The 14640-nt window shown below is 38.3% G+C and overlaps 1 protein-coding gene across 5 annotated transcripts in view; it reads right to left on the bottom strand.

Annotated features, from left to right (window-relative positions):
• MID1 (midline 1) overlaps positions 1-14640 on the bottom strand; it is a 325446-nt gene that overhangs the window by 60127 nt on the left and 250679 nt on the right. The window contains exon 3 of one of the 5 annotated variants that reach the window (XM_036388529.1): positions 3818-3901. The exons of the other annotated variants lie outside the window; for them this stretch is intronic. Coding sequence (XP_036244422.1) covers positions 3818-3901 — 84 coding nt within the window. The remainder of the gene's footprint in view (positions 1-3817; positions 3902-14640) is intronic. 5 annotated transcript variants of the gene reach the window in all.

Here is a 14640-nt window from a genome sequence, read left to right as displayed (position 1 = left end):
CTTGCCCCCAGTTCCCCTCCCTGGAGAACACACTTGTTAATGCAGAGGAGTTCAACTGAAAATTAAAATGGAACGAACACTGTAAGTTAGAAACAGAGAAAGGAGTATGACAAATAGATGGAATTAGGTAGACAAGCAATGGATAAAAAATGCTCCTGGTGAGGCTGGAGGAGGTGCTGGGAACAAATGGGGATGGATAACTGGAAAAGCAGAGTGAGCAAAGAGTCACAATGGAAAAGGGTCCTGAGACTGGGAGATGGGTGAGCTGGAAGCCTCTCTGGAAGTACAACCAGATGTGAGCCTCAAATGAGAAAGTAAAATAACAACATAGATACTGCAAATGATAACCCCAGGAACGAAAAAGGGGCAGAGATGGTGGAAAGAAGAAACAGCGGAAGAAGGACCAAGGAAAAGTCAGCATAGTGAGATGGGAATATACAAATGGGAATTACTGAGCTGGGTAAACAGCTGGGAAAATAAAGCCTTGCAGGGTAGAACCACTAGGGCAAGAGACCAAAGAGGGCAGAGTCCTGAGCAGAACAGTGGTCTGTGGGATGGCAGGGGCTTACCGAATATAGTTGAGCATCCATGGAGGTCCGAGCAGTCTGGGAACCAAAGGAAAAGGTTCAGAATAAATACAGATGTAGAAGCCGGAAAATACTAATCTGGGGACATGGATGCTGACCATGTACTGGAAAACTGGAAAAGGATCTGAGCAGGCAAGGAGTCTAAGACTGGGTGTCAGGAAAGAGGAAGACCAAGTCTAAGGAAGGAAAATGGGAGTTAGAAATTAGACTCTGACAGAGGAAAAAGCCTCTAGGTGAATAATTTAGCAGGACTTTGTATGGGTTTATTTTACACGGAAAATGTCTGCACCAGATAACTTTCTAATAAATCTCAAATGATCCCTATGATATCAGCTATATTTTCCCATTTAGTAAAACATTTCCATCTGCCAGCACATGTGTAATCATATATTACAACAGAATCACATAAATGAGACCAACAGAGACAACTGGTCTCTCACCAGAGAGTCTGGTTTTATTGTTTCTCACAAATCTTTTTTGCGGCCTTGGGAATATTTCTTACATGCAAAATGTGAGAAGTAAAAACCAGAAATGGTCCAATGGTTGTCTTTGGAATTGCTGCTCTTTTGTAGACACTTAAAAAGGCAAACATCAAAGGATCCTTTACTCTTCTGAATTATCAACTTGTGATATCTTCATGAGTTTTGCCATTGATTTGATTTAGGTAGGATTGCACCCCTTCATTGTTTGTAAAGGAAACTGAAATAAAGCACTTGTTCTCCCAATCTAGCTTTTAATTAACAAAAGACTGCAATGTTAATGTTATTATTTGGGCTTTCATTTGCTTAGGATACCTCAGTGTAAGGATCAAGACTTTGATCTCTTTAGTAAGTTTTTTTCCTTTTCTTTTCTGACATTACCAAACAAAGAAGAAGGTAAAGTGGTTTCATTTCCCATATACAATCATGTAAAAATGTGTTTTCTCACTTTTATGCTTTAACCCCAGCTGTTGTCTGAGTACCAGCAGCCAGGTTGGACAGGAGCTCAAGGATCATGTGGTCCAAACTTTCCTGGCAAAAGCACAGTCCAGGCAAGATGGTCCAGCACCCTGACCTGCAGAATCCTAAAACTGTCCAGCACTGGGGAGTCCAACACCACTTCCCTGAGGAGATTATTCCAATCACTGATTGTGAAAAATTTTCCTTTCATGTCTAATCAGAATCTCCCCAGTAGTAACATGTACCCATTGCCCTTCATTTTTCCATTGGACTGCTTGTAAAAAGAAGTCTCTATCCTCTTTGTAGTCACCTTTTAAATACTGAAACATGATGATAAGGTCTGCCTTAAGCCTTCTTTTCACAAGGCTACACAAACCCACTTAGCTGGAGTGAAATCCTTAACTCTTTTGAAGATATACAGTATGGGTCTCCTGATTAGCACATCCAATAGAAAATAAGTTTTAAAAAAGACTGGAGAAAGAGTAAAGAAAGTTCTTGTTTTAGACTAAGCACTACTTAGCAACAACAAGTCATCAGCATGTTATCAACATCATTCTCACACTAAACCCAAAATGTAGCACTGTACCAGCCTGACTCTGCCAGCTGGCTTTAGAGATATTTTAGTATTTAACACTTGTCATATGTATAAAGGTGAAATGTTCTCCTTCAATACTTTTATTCAGTGCTAGCCATTTCTCCTACCCTGCTAGATATTGCTGGTTGTTCAAGGAATAGGGCATTGTCTAGAAGAAAAACTGTTTTTGAAAACAAAATTCATATGCCTGGCTTAACCCACACAGAGAAATCCCAGCAAACCCCAATTCTATTGTGAAAAAAATACTTACCATAGCAAGATTTACCCCTTTATTAAAAGATTCTGAAAATGGCACAGTGCACATGGCACAGTGAGCATGCTTTTAAAAGCAACAGGTTTACTATGTTACTTTCTTACTATTCTTATGGAAGAAACATTCCTGACTGGCAACATCCAGAAATGAAAAGAAGAAGAAGAAATCATTATGAGAGCTGCATTATTTTAAGCACAGATTGGTAGGAAAAAGCCCCTACAGTTTTTCATGTAAGTTATTTCTTGACTTTTATTCCCAGGAGTGATGTTTATTCTATGGCCTTTGCCACTTCACATCACTGAGTATTTCAGTTTTTTCATCTATAAAAGAACAAGAAATATTGGCTTAATTGTCTTTCATGAGAAAATACAAAACTGGCCTCAGGGCAGTACCCAGAAGCCTTCCACAGCCACCCTTCTTGTACTGGGACTTGGTGGTTCTCATGGGGTGGGAGCAGGCATTACAAATGTCCTGGCCACCTTTACCTGTTAATTCTCCCCATTGAATGGGGACATATATACAAATAATACAAACAACACTGAATATGAGGAGTCCTGTAGTCTCTAATATGATACTGTCACTTTCTGGCTGCAATTACAAGGCCAGTTTAAGAAATATAGGTTTGCCACCCCCACTATTCTAATCCTACTGGCACCACTCTGTGCAGCTACACTGTAAGCCAATGTGGCTTAAATCTCCGGAAAAAAGTAGAGAATGAGAATTTTCCTTTAAACATGTATAACAGATCTAGTTTGCAACATCTCCACAGACACTTGTAGCAGAAAAACTGAGGAGCTGATGAGCTGTGACAGAGCAAGAAGAGCAAGGTGCTGAAGGGTCAGAAGTTGCCAGGCAGTCTCCAGGCCAAGGGCAGCATCTTGTGGATTCACTACAAGGTAATCCTGACTTACTAAATCCCTTTAGCACTTTAAAATACACTCACATAGATCACTACTTTCACTGATGTTGTGATATTAAAAGGAGAGAAATTTACTAACAAAAAATGGAAACCCAGCACCTTATATTACATGTGATGATAAAAAAAAAGGGAGGGAAGAGAGCAACTGTACAACTGTTGCCAGTGTTCAGGAAATCTTATGCTGAGGTGTGTGATCATATCTCTTTGGTCAAACCTTATTCAACGTGCAAAAGAGCCAGTCAACTGCAGATGCAAATTAATGTTACTAACTCATTACATCTGATAATTTAGGGATGTTCTATTTACTTATTTTGAACTGGCATGATGACTTCTGCTATGAATCTCTTTCTTCCCTTCTATTTTAAAGTTACATATGTGGTCAAAAGGTTAGCTTTACTTCAAATTACAAAATATACTCTCATTTACTGAAACCACTTATCTGACATGACAACTGGGATGTATTCATTATGGGATGGGTATATACTTGTGTTCAGGAAACTGAATTATAAATGCAGGTTTCCTTACCTGGCCTGCCATGGCACTACAGAGTGATACTGCCACAGCTCCTGAATTCTCAGCAAGTTCTGGACTCCAGGGTGGGGTTAGTTCCTTGGTGAGAAAGAAATGAATTGATACAGATAGAGTTTATGGCATCCTTGCATCTTTTATTTAAGGTAGATGCAATTCTAAAGAGAGGAATTAGATAGCTAAGTCAGTGTGTGGTATGTGACTCAGAGACTGGTTCTGAAATTCCAGAAAAGACTCCCTCAATAAAAAAATCTACATTGTTTTTCAGAGTAGAGGAAGGACTCTGTTTAAGCTCATTTCTCCAGACAGAGAAAAACTTAGTTTTATCTGCCATACTTTTTTTCCCTCTTCTTTTTTGGCAGCTAGTGACTTAATTTCAAAAGTTATTAAAATAACTTCAGAATATGCCATTGTTAAAAGGGTCATTCTTGCTCTCACCCTTTCATCAGCACTACAGCATGTGGGGCATATAGCCAAGTACATCAAAATATTAATCTTACTGAAAGCAAATCCTTCTCCAAGGTGCGTGACTGCAGCAGCCAGCACCAGTGAGGAGGTGGATAACAAGCTATCATGAAGCAAGTAGTGAAACAGAACCACCTTTCCTATTAATGAGGTCTCAAATTACCTGAAATTATTCACAAAACTTCTCTAAATGACAATTTCCTCAGAAGTTTCTAGAGCCTACACTATTTTCTTTAGGCTTATGACTGTTGAAAGTCTTGCAGCCCCTCTGAAAACTAAGCAACTTTTACTCAGAAATGTTAATGTTTAGTTTTTCCAGATGCCTTGGTTTCGAAGGACACATTTCCAAGGCATGGATTAAACAACCAAAACCCAAACAATAAAACCCCATAAACTAAAAGCCCATTGGAAAAAGTAAAGGTTAAGTTAAATTTCAGGTACTTAAAATTATTTTATTTGCATGATATTATTTTTCTGGATAAGCAAACTACAGCTGTAGTATGATGAGTATCCTCAGAACACCTGTCTCTTGAAGTACTGGGTCATTCAGAAAAATTCAGAAACTACAGAAATACTTTAAACAGCTGCTCCCTGGGTAAAAATGTTCCAACTTTGTAGAGTTGTACTCGTGAAAGAGGAAAGAGGAGGGAGTGAAAAAGTAGGTTTTTTAGCATTCTTGAGGGAGATAATATAGTGGATAATGAAGAAAACACTTGCTTCCTACAGGTTTTCATTTAAATTCAACCTTCTTTCTAACTTTGACCTGACTGCTTATAATACCTCCATGCAGCTATCTTCCACATCTGCAATAGTTGCAAACTGAATGTCTAAATAAACAGAGACAGAAGTCTCATATATGCTTAAGTCCTACAAATTTCATTCAAATTTCTTGCTGAATGGGCAAGTGAGAGCCCTGTTACTGATCCTGTTGAGGAGGAAAACCATGGTGTGAATTGAGCTGACTCAGGGCCTGCTGAAGCATCCATGTACCCTGGACACCTCCCCTGTGCTGCCCAGCTGCTTGCCCAGCTGGTAGCCCATGCAAAGGAAGAGGGATTGAAAAACATGTGAGGACATCCACATGTTTTTCAAGAAAGCATAGCAAGGAAGAAAACCTGAACCCATGGAGCATGAGAAGAAACTGGATTTATTCAGAGCAGTAATTGAGGAAAAAGCTGCTCTGTTTGTAGCCTTGTTGGCCCTGCTGCACATAGAGCTTACTTTGTAATGCACTTGCCACCTTTCCAGAGTCTCCAGCCTGGACTGGGGCGGGGTTATGAACACCAGGAAAGGAGCTAACTTCTAGCCACAGGAGAAGTAAAAGCAAGGAATAAATTCTTGTCAGAATTCCTGAGCATCAGCTGCTCTCGAGGCAAAAAGTGTGGTATTGAGCCCAGCTGGAAAGTGCTGCAGTGAATACTGGTTGTATCCCAAAAATACTGCAGGGTGCCACTATAAATAATGGCATAGTATACCAAAATAAATATGATACTGTGGGCTATGCATTATTACAAGGCATACTACATTGCAATATTGCAATATGCTACTGCAGTACCACTAACTGCAACAGGATAAGTAAAAGCACAGTTTATGACAGATTACAGAAAAGTATTACAGTGAATGCAGCTTTACATTTTTAGCACATTTATGTATTGGCACCGTTTCACACACATATTTGCAATGTTTGTGTGCCTGTCAAATTTGGGAAATGAATCTAAATTAATGACAAAGGTCTAAATTATCAAAAAATGAATTTAGATCTATGGACCAGCCCATTTCCTCTAAGCACTTTTAAAGAATGTTCACAAGAACTGTTCTATCCTAGAGACCAGTACTTTAGCTAATTCCTTTCAAACTATGATGCCAAGAACTCAGCGAATTCTTCAAATCTTGGTAGGAAGACTTTGCCATTAGTGATGATAGTGCCCCATTTTTACATTGCAGGTGGGAAAGAGTCATCTCTTGGCTCAGAGGACTTAGCCTGGAATTCATCAAGTTGGATAAGCATGTGCTCACTCTTGAATTCCTTCATAGTTATAAGGACTGTTACTCAGCACCAGGAATCCATCTGAACTACACCACTCTACAACATCCAAAATCCAAAAATAAGTGCAAAAAGCAAATAAATAGTCAATTAATCATTTAATATGCTGATTATCAACACATAAGAAAGGACCAAACACTAAATTTTGAGCCTGCTAATGCCTCTTTCCTTCTTCAGTGTATGAGACATTTATCTGTAAATAAAATGTCGCTAGTGAATAACTGTGAAATTAAAAGAAAGTTATAGTAATTAAAAGCAGAGCTAAGCACTGAAATATTCCCTCCAGGGACACTTATTCAAATACTGCCTTTTCTAAATGTTAGAGAATTTAGGTTAAAACATAAATAGTGATAATTATCCATTGCTCATAGATGATTAATTGATTACTGATGAGTGATAGTTGGTTAAAATTAAACTAATTTATCAACTTTATATATAAATATTATAGAGCAAGCTTTTAAAACCATATTTCATGATTAGAGAACTGTCCCAAATGTTTATAAGCCAAAAAATCATGAAAACAGCATTTAGAATTTTTTGCTGAAGCATTTAATACTTACTATATTGTTATATGGTGGATCCAAAGCTGAAATTAGTCATTAGTTTTGAAATACCTGTGCTAAAGCAATTGATTTATCAGAAAATGAAGTGACATACTGCATTCTTTCCTCTGTCTCCCTCTACAGAGTGGTGTCCCATATGAGAAGTGTGCTCTGCAGATACTGTATGAATACAAGACAAAAATGTAGTCTCACCCCAAAAGTAGCTAAACATTTCAAGCAAAGAGACTAGCATTAAAAGATCAAAAATGGATGCCATCTTTTATTATAATTATTTTTAAATTCCTTGACATATGACATGCTGAAAAGGCAAAAATTTATACTTCACTGCTTTGGAAGTGCTGTCTTTGAGCCTGAAGTAACCTTGCCCTGAAACACTGAGCATTTTTCTAGGTAAGAGGATGAAATATGAAAAATGGATATTCATATGGAAAATGACAGCACTGAGACAATGACAAGATCAAGGGAACATCACGATACTTTGCAGCAGCAAAGTATCACTGTATAGGCTGTTTAGAGGAATCCTGGGAAGCTGAAACTCAGGGAACATCAAAACAGAAATATCTAAAGTGATGGCAAAGTAACATGGCTGAGTCAATACCTGGGACAGGCAATTTTGACAGTAGCACCTTGGACAATGAGGAACAAAATGAGCCGAGAACCAAATTCATGAAGAGACAAGAGTAGGAGCCTGTATGGGGAATGATCAGTGTATAGACAAGCAAGAACTTGAGCATGTGAGCCCCTGTACGAGAAAATGAAAGGCTAAACATACAAAAATGTCAGTCTGTCTGAAAATATTGTTTTAGATAGACACATATATATTCATACACAAACATATAAAAATATTCATTCATCTGTGTATGTCTATATATATATATACAGATGCATACACAGACACTTGCCAGTGTCAGATCAGAAATGTCTTGACAAAACGAAAAAACATCTGGAAATGTCCCATTCTCTGGATGCCCCATCCTTTCAAGTGTTCAAGGCCAGGTTGGATGGGGTACTGAGCAACCTGATCTGATTGGGAGGCATCCCTGCCCATGGTGGCGTCAGAGGGTTAGGTCCCTTCAAACTCAAGCCCTCTTGTGATTCCATGAATGCAGATTGTTCTGCCCATGTGACTGCCTGTTTTTCTGCAGATTGCAGTAATTTTTATTTTTGTTCCAAGCTGTGTTTGTTTCTCCCCAGCTCTTTTGCCTTCAGACCTTACTCCTGACTGATCTCAACTGCAATAAGCTAAAACCAAGCATGCTGATGGGAAGTACAGAGTGAGTTATGAGATGCTGAGATGTGACTCTCAGAGAGTCATGTCAAGCCTCCCAAATGTCAGTAAAGGTCATAGTGTCAAAAATTTTAAAAATTAGTTTCTTAGATGCACATTCTTTGAGGGGAAGTTTTAAAGAGTAGTAGACAGATGGGGGCAAGGAAACAGTTGTCATTGCTGTGGAAGGAAGCCCATGTGGATTAAAGAACAGAAGAAAGTGTGGGAGCACAGGGAGGCAAATGAGTATGAGAGAAGCCACAGCTGGCTGAATATACTCCAGCAAAAAATGAAGATTGCAGAGCTTCATAAGAATGGTGGTAGAAAGGTAACTGAATTAACTGAATACACTGGTCAGAAACTTCATAGGATAAGCAAAAAGTAGGCTTTAGCTTTTATATTTTCTATTGGCCCCAAGATGACTCTTACATACATGTACAAGGAACTATGCTTCCTTTCCTGAATTGCAGTGAAACTTTTTTATCATGTATGAATATAGTAGTGTGAGAGATCCATGTTCCACCTGTGATTTCAGTACTTATAAATAGTCATAGATTGAGCACCTAGTGTACAAAACATATACTTGAACTTTGACATGCCATATTACCGACTGGAACAAGTTTCCTTCAATGTCAGTTAAGAATCCACCTGAAACAGGAGCATGCAGTTCCCCAGTCCTTCACAAAATGCCCCATTATATATATGTTCACTAACAGAAACAGTTGTGAACTTCCAACAAAGAGTTCTCCCTAATCATTACTGAAGAATACAAAGGTTAATCTGGATCCCCCTTTTCTCTCAAGAAATTTCTGGCTTTCTGCAGAAATGTTATTAAAAATAGATAATACCTGGAAAAAAAATGCAACTACCAGCTCACAAAAAAACCTGCAGTAGAAAGTTCATGCTCAAATTTCTAGTTGTCCCTGCTTCCAGTTCCCATACAGGATCCTATCACCTTGATATCTATACGTGTCTGTAATAACAGTTCTGTAAGATAGGTAAGGTTCACCTTTGGACTCTTTTCTTTGCAGCACAGATTGCAATGCATTAATTAAGAAAAAATAAATCAGCTAAAAAAACCCACAAGTTGTCTCTATTTGGAAGTTACAGTGGAATGGAAATTGAATCTTTGTGACCTAATACTGTGTTTAAGTGACAGGAGATTCAGTAGCTGGGTCTGAAATAATTAAAAAAAAACCCCGTTGAAGTGAATTGTAGCATTAAAAGTGGACCTGTGCCCAGGCATCAGACTATATGTCATTTAAAAGTTTTGGGAAGATTTTTTTTGTTTGTTTTTAAGATGTTGGGTTTTTCTTTTAGGTTGAAAAATGAAATAAAAGATAATTAATTGAATATTAAGAGTAAGAATGGCAGAACATTATCCAATTTTATTTCACTCAGTCTGAGCTTTGTTTTAAATAAAGTAATTGAATAATGAATTCCTAATATAATATAAATAATAACTGTTTCCAATGCTTATCTCATGTTCTGTATGAAAATAAAAGAATACAAAATCACTATCATTATCTCCTGTTGTTTTTGGCTCTTGATCAAAGATAAACCTAATCTGATCTGCCTGTGCCCTATCCTGAGATTTTCTACTGGGAGTTGCACTGCAGCATTCATCATTTGTAAAGTTTCAGGTTGCTCTTTTTGTTCTAGTAAGGCATAATGCTTTGTCAAACTTCTAAGATATTTCTATCTAACATAATTAAAAATAAAGTATTTGTTCAGCTTCTCGGTTTGAAATAAACACTGAACCCTTTGGGATAAAACAGGTGATCGAAATCCGAAACCTAGAGAGGAATCCAGAAATTTTTTTTCATTTACTTGAGGGAGCATTGTTTACTAGCTAGAATATCAGCACAATACTTGTACTTAACAGAAGAAAAAACCCTGGGTTCCATCTCAAGGTTTGGCAGCCACTGTGGATGAGACAAACACAATGCTTTGTGTTCTTGCTTTAAACTGAGGGTAAGGTCACAAAAACTGTGGGAGTAGATTTGGTTTTGAAGTGCTTCAAGGAGAGAGCACAATGGAAGCCATGAAAGAACATTTGTGGTGGTTCTGCAGTGTCACGTTGCTTTCGCTTCACACTGTGGTTTTCTTTCAAGTTCCAACAAAGCTCTTCTCTCATGCTGCCTAAGTTCTGCTAGCACCTTAATTCAAAAGTTTAGATAGATAATCTAGCTTAAAAAGTTCAGTAAAAGTCAAGAAAAGCTGAAGCTGTCATAATGTTCAAAGTAATTTTCACTCTCCAAAATTTGCCAAGAGTAATGCTAACCCAGTGAGTGAGAGCTGATTTTCAGGTCGAATCCACGAAGCAGTACAAGTCCTATATCATCTCTGTGATCTCTGCTGCAAGTTTTGATGGTGACTTAGAGGAATAAATAGTCCCAGCTAGAAGGAACAGGCTGCATCTCTGTTTTTCAGGTTGTTTATAAATTTGAGACATGCTACACACCTACCTTGGAAGGATGACTTACAAGACACAAAAGTGCTACCTGTAATACCCTAAAGGAATCCTGGTCCAGGCAATTATTAAGACTCACTAGGTTTTTTTTTATTTAAACTTAATATACCAAGACATTTAAATGATGAAAAAATTTTTCATTTTTTCACATAAATCTGTCCTCCTTAATGCAGCCCTTTACTTAAAAGAGTATGTTCTTTTCTTCCTAACATGCATAAGCAGGTTTGTTATCTGGAGGAAAATATGCCAAAGAGAAAGGCATGCTTTCAGTTTGTTGTTTCTTGTACTGTGGTAAAAAGTGCTGGATGGAGACATTCCTGGAAAATATTATTGTTTAACACTTCTATTTAGTGCTTTGAAATGGTAGCCCTGAACTTTATCCCATAAATCCTCATATGTGTGGTCCTTACTCCTGCAAGTAGTGTAGCTGGATAGAGAAACACATCTTTTACCATATATTTCCATTACATGGGGCCGATAAACTATATTGTTTTTAACTATTCATGCCTCTTCCTTCTTAAAAGCTTGGACATAACATGTTCAGTCTTTAAAAGTTCCATTCTAAACAGTACCACAAAACACAGGATAACTTTTATTTTCAAGCAACATGCATTGAACTGCAGTGACCTCTTCAGTCAGGGTCCCATCACAGTTACCCCACATTGTGGAACCTAAGCTTACTGAAGGGTCAGGTTATCCATGAGTGCTGAAAAAACAGCTTCCCATTATCCCTAGCCTAAGGCAACAAACAGATAAATACCACAAATTATCCAATGCATTTATGAAAGAAGTTTATTTTTTGAACATATAACCTTTTTTTCAACCTTCTAATCCTGATAGTTTCTACACTGTACAAGTGCAGTATAAAATTATATGTGAATTATTATGAACTTATCAAATAAATACTGTAACTAAACACCTGTCTTTAAGAGTCTCAAAGCAGAGATCTTCTACATTACAGAATGATGTTCACAGAATCACAGAGTGGTTTGAAGGGACCTTGTTCCATCCTCCCTACCATGGGCAGGGCCGTCTTCCACTAGACCATGTTGCTCAAAGCCCTGTCCAACCTGGCTTTGAACACTTCCAGCAATGCAGCATCCACGATTTCTGTGGGCAACAACTTCCAGTGTCTCACCAACTTCATACAAAATAATTTTCTTCTAATATCTAAGCTAAACCTACTCTTAGTTTAAAGCCATTTCCCTTTGTCCTGTCACTACACACCCTGGGAAAAAGTCCCTCTCCAGCTTTCCTGTAGGCTCCCGTTAGGTACTGGAAGGTTGCTGTAAGGTCTACCCAGAGCTTTCTCTTCTCCAGGCTGAACAGCCCCAGTTCTCTCAGCCTGTCTGCATAGCTGAGGTGCTCCAGCCCTCTGACCATTTTTGTGATCCCCTCTGGACCCACTCCAGCCGCTCCTGGCTGGTACCAATGTGGAACACCAGCAGCAGGTATTAGTCAGTGGGCTGTATGAGGGTTGGCAGTCTGTCAGTGACACCCATGACACAAATCCTGGTAAGCAGCACCTCTCTCTTGAGCACATGGGTGCCTCCCTGTGTACCTGGCAGAAGAGTCACCCACTGCTCTCACCAGTCCCCCTTTCTCGGTGCACAGGTTGTTACACAGGGAGCAGATGGAGCTGCCTTACTCAGTTCCAGCAGCAATCCTGATCTGACAGGTCTTTCCTCTTCACTCTCCAGAGCAGGGAAGTGGTTCTGTGATGGCGCCTCAGCCTTCAGGGGAAGTCTCATCCTCCTGAAGGTCCTTGCCTGTCCAAACTTCCATTCTTCTTCATTACTGCCCTCCTCTCTCTGTGTGCTGGAAGGGGAGCTCTTGCCTGCTTGGCCATGGGCTGTGGTTCGCTGCAGACTATGCTTGGAACCAGCTGCCTAACACCTTCTCAGTGTCCCCAAAATTGTGCAGCCTTCATTCCATTTCTGCAGCTCACCCACCTACCCCAAAAGCATAGGGTACAGATACTGCAATCTTCACTAAAAACTGATGATAAAAACTGGATTGTACTTTTAAGAGGTTATAGCCAGAGTAGAAAAACCCAGGTGATATTAGTTCTGATTTCCTAAACATAACCCACAGCATTTACAGTAAGATTTAATTTGGTGACTTTGGCTAATTTTTTTTAGGCTAACGAAAGTAATTTGAAAGTTTCTCACTACATGATATGTCTATATTCTCTGAGTTCTTCAGTGGATTTCAGAGATGTAAACGCATTTTACACCCAGAGATACCTTACAGACTGAAATGTGTACTGAGTTGAGCTAGATGTCTCCTGCTGTACTCTTAGGGCCAAAACAGCACAGGAAGTGTGGTGTTGAATTGACTTTAGATTTGACCTACAGAGGCAGGTCTCTATGGGGTAATGTTAAGCAATTCACTATAGGCTCATTGAATCTCTTGGAAACAAAGCTGTCAAATTGCAAAGGTGCTTTGTGAAATCACCTATTGTACGTCAGACACTGAACTGAGTCTCCAGTTTTCATCCTATGCCAAGTTCTCAGACATGAACAGCTCATGTTTAACTTCACTAAAGACCTTTTTTTTGTCAGCAGGACAGACTCAGATTGCCACTGGAAGTAAAAGGTTTACAAAACTTCTATTAGACATTAATGCTAGCCTGGGGGTCTTTAGCTCTTGAATGACACGAAAAAAATATGGCAAAAACACAAAACCACTTTACATAATGACAGTTCCATATCTTGTAAGCAAAAGGGCATTCTGCTAAAGGGCAAGTTCCTGCTCCCATTTAAGTGAACAGCACAATTTCCATGAACAAGACTGGGGCCTTTATACAGCTTTTATTTACCTTTTCTTCCATATTTTGTAGTCTGGGTTTCATTTTTTCCTCTTTTTCTCTCTTTTATAGGTTTTACAAAAAAACAGAGCAAAATATAAGTCCTGAAATACTTTTAAATTACATTAAAACACGACCTTTCACTAATTAATTTATATGTCTTAAAAATAACAGCCCTTCACTTCAGACAAATTATAAGCAAGTTATAATGCTCAGAGACATCAACAGCAGGACAATGAAACCTAATGTTTCCCAGATAAAAGGTCAATAAATAACTAATACACTTGCCAAATATCTGCCTCAGAAGCATCTTATTATGATAACTTATATCTTATTATTAAGCATCTGTATTAGAACCAGGAATTTCTGAAACATAGCAATTACTGTCTTTTCACATGAAATTTGAAAGTTAAAAATGCATTAGAATGCTCAAAAGAATAAATATATACTGTAAAAGTTAAAGTACTTGAGTATCTTTATCTTAACTCAGGAGGAAAGCATACTGTCTCAGAAGGAAAAGAAACAGTTATAAAGAGATATCAATCCTTGTTCTTTAAAGTAGACATGAACTATATTGTGTCTCTTATAACTCAGTGACCAGACATAATAAGTCATTCCAGAAATTCAAATTCCTACTGAAATAGTGTTGCATGAATTGGAAACATTAGCAGGAAGACAGGATGCATTTTCCACCTATTTTTACAATAGCTTGGTAGGCTACTAGTTTATGAATAAAATCAAAGGAATGAAATGGAGAAATAAAGAATGAAATAAAGTCATATATAAGCTTTAAATATTCACTAGAATTATTTCCTCAGCACAGGGCTAGTTTTTCTAATGAAGCAACCACACTGTGTCAAGTCAGTGAGCAGAAGTAAAATGGACTACTTTTATTATGGAAAAATCATTGCAGTTTTTCCAGTTACAAAGTTGGTGGTGGTTTTGTTTCCACCTATGTCTATTGTAATATGGACAATCTGGGGGGCCAGGAGCTTGGGTTATGCAGAAGAGTTGTTGCTAGGCAAAATTTCCTGATGTAAAAGCTTTGAACACTGGTTGTATATTCAATAAATCTGAAAAATTGAAGGCATATAGAATTCTGGATCTGCAAAGGCCATTTGGGCACTGTGTGACCCTTGCCAGGGACCTTCTGAAGGCTTATTACACAGTTGGAACTGAATATATAATATAGTTCATAT

This window comes from Molothrus ater, chromosome 2, assembly GCF_012460135.2.
Source record: "Molothrus ater isolate BHLD 08-10-18 breed brown headed cowbird chromosome 2, BPBGC_Mater_1.1, whole genome shotgun sequence".
NCBI classification, from domain to species: domain Eukaryota; kingdom Metazoa; phylum Chordata; class Aves; order Passeriformes; family Icteridae; genus Molothrus; species Molothrus ater.
This window is presented reverse-complemented; position numbering and strand designations above follow the sequence as displayed.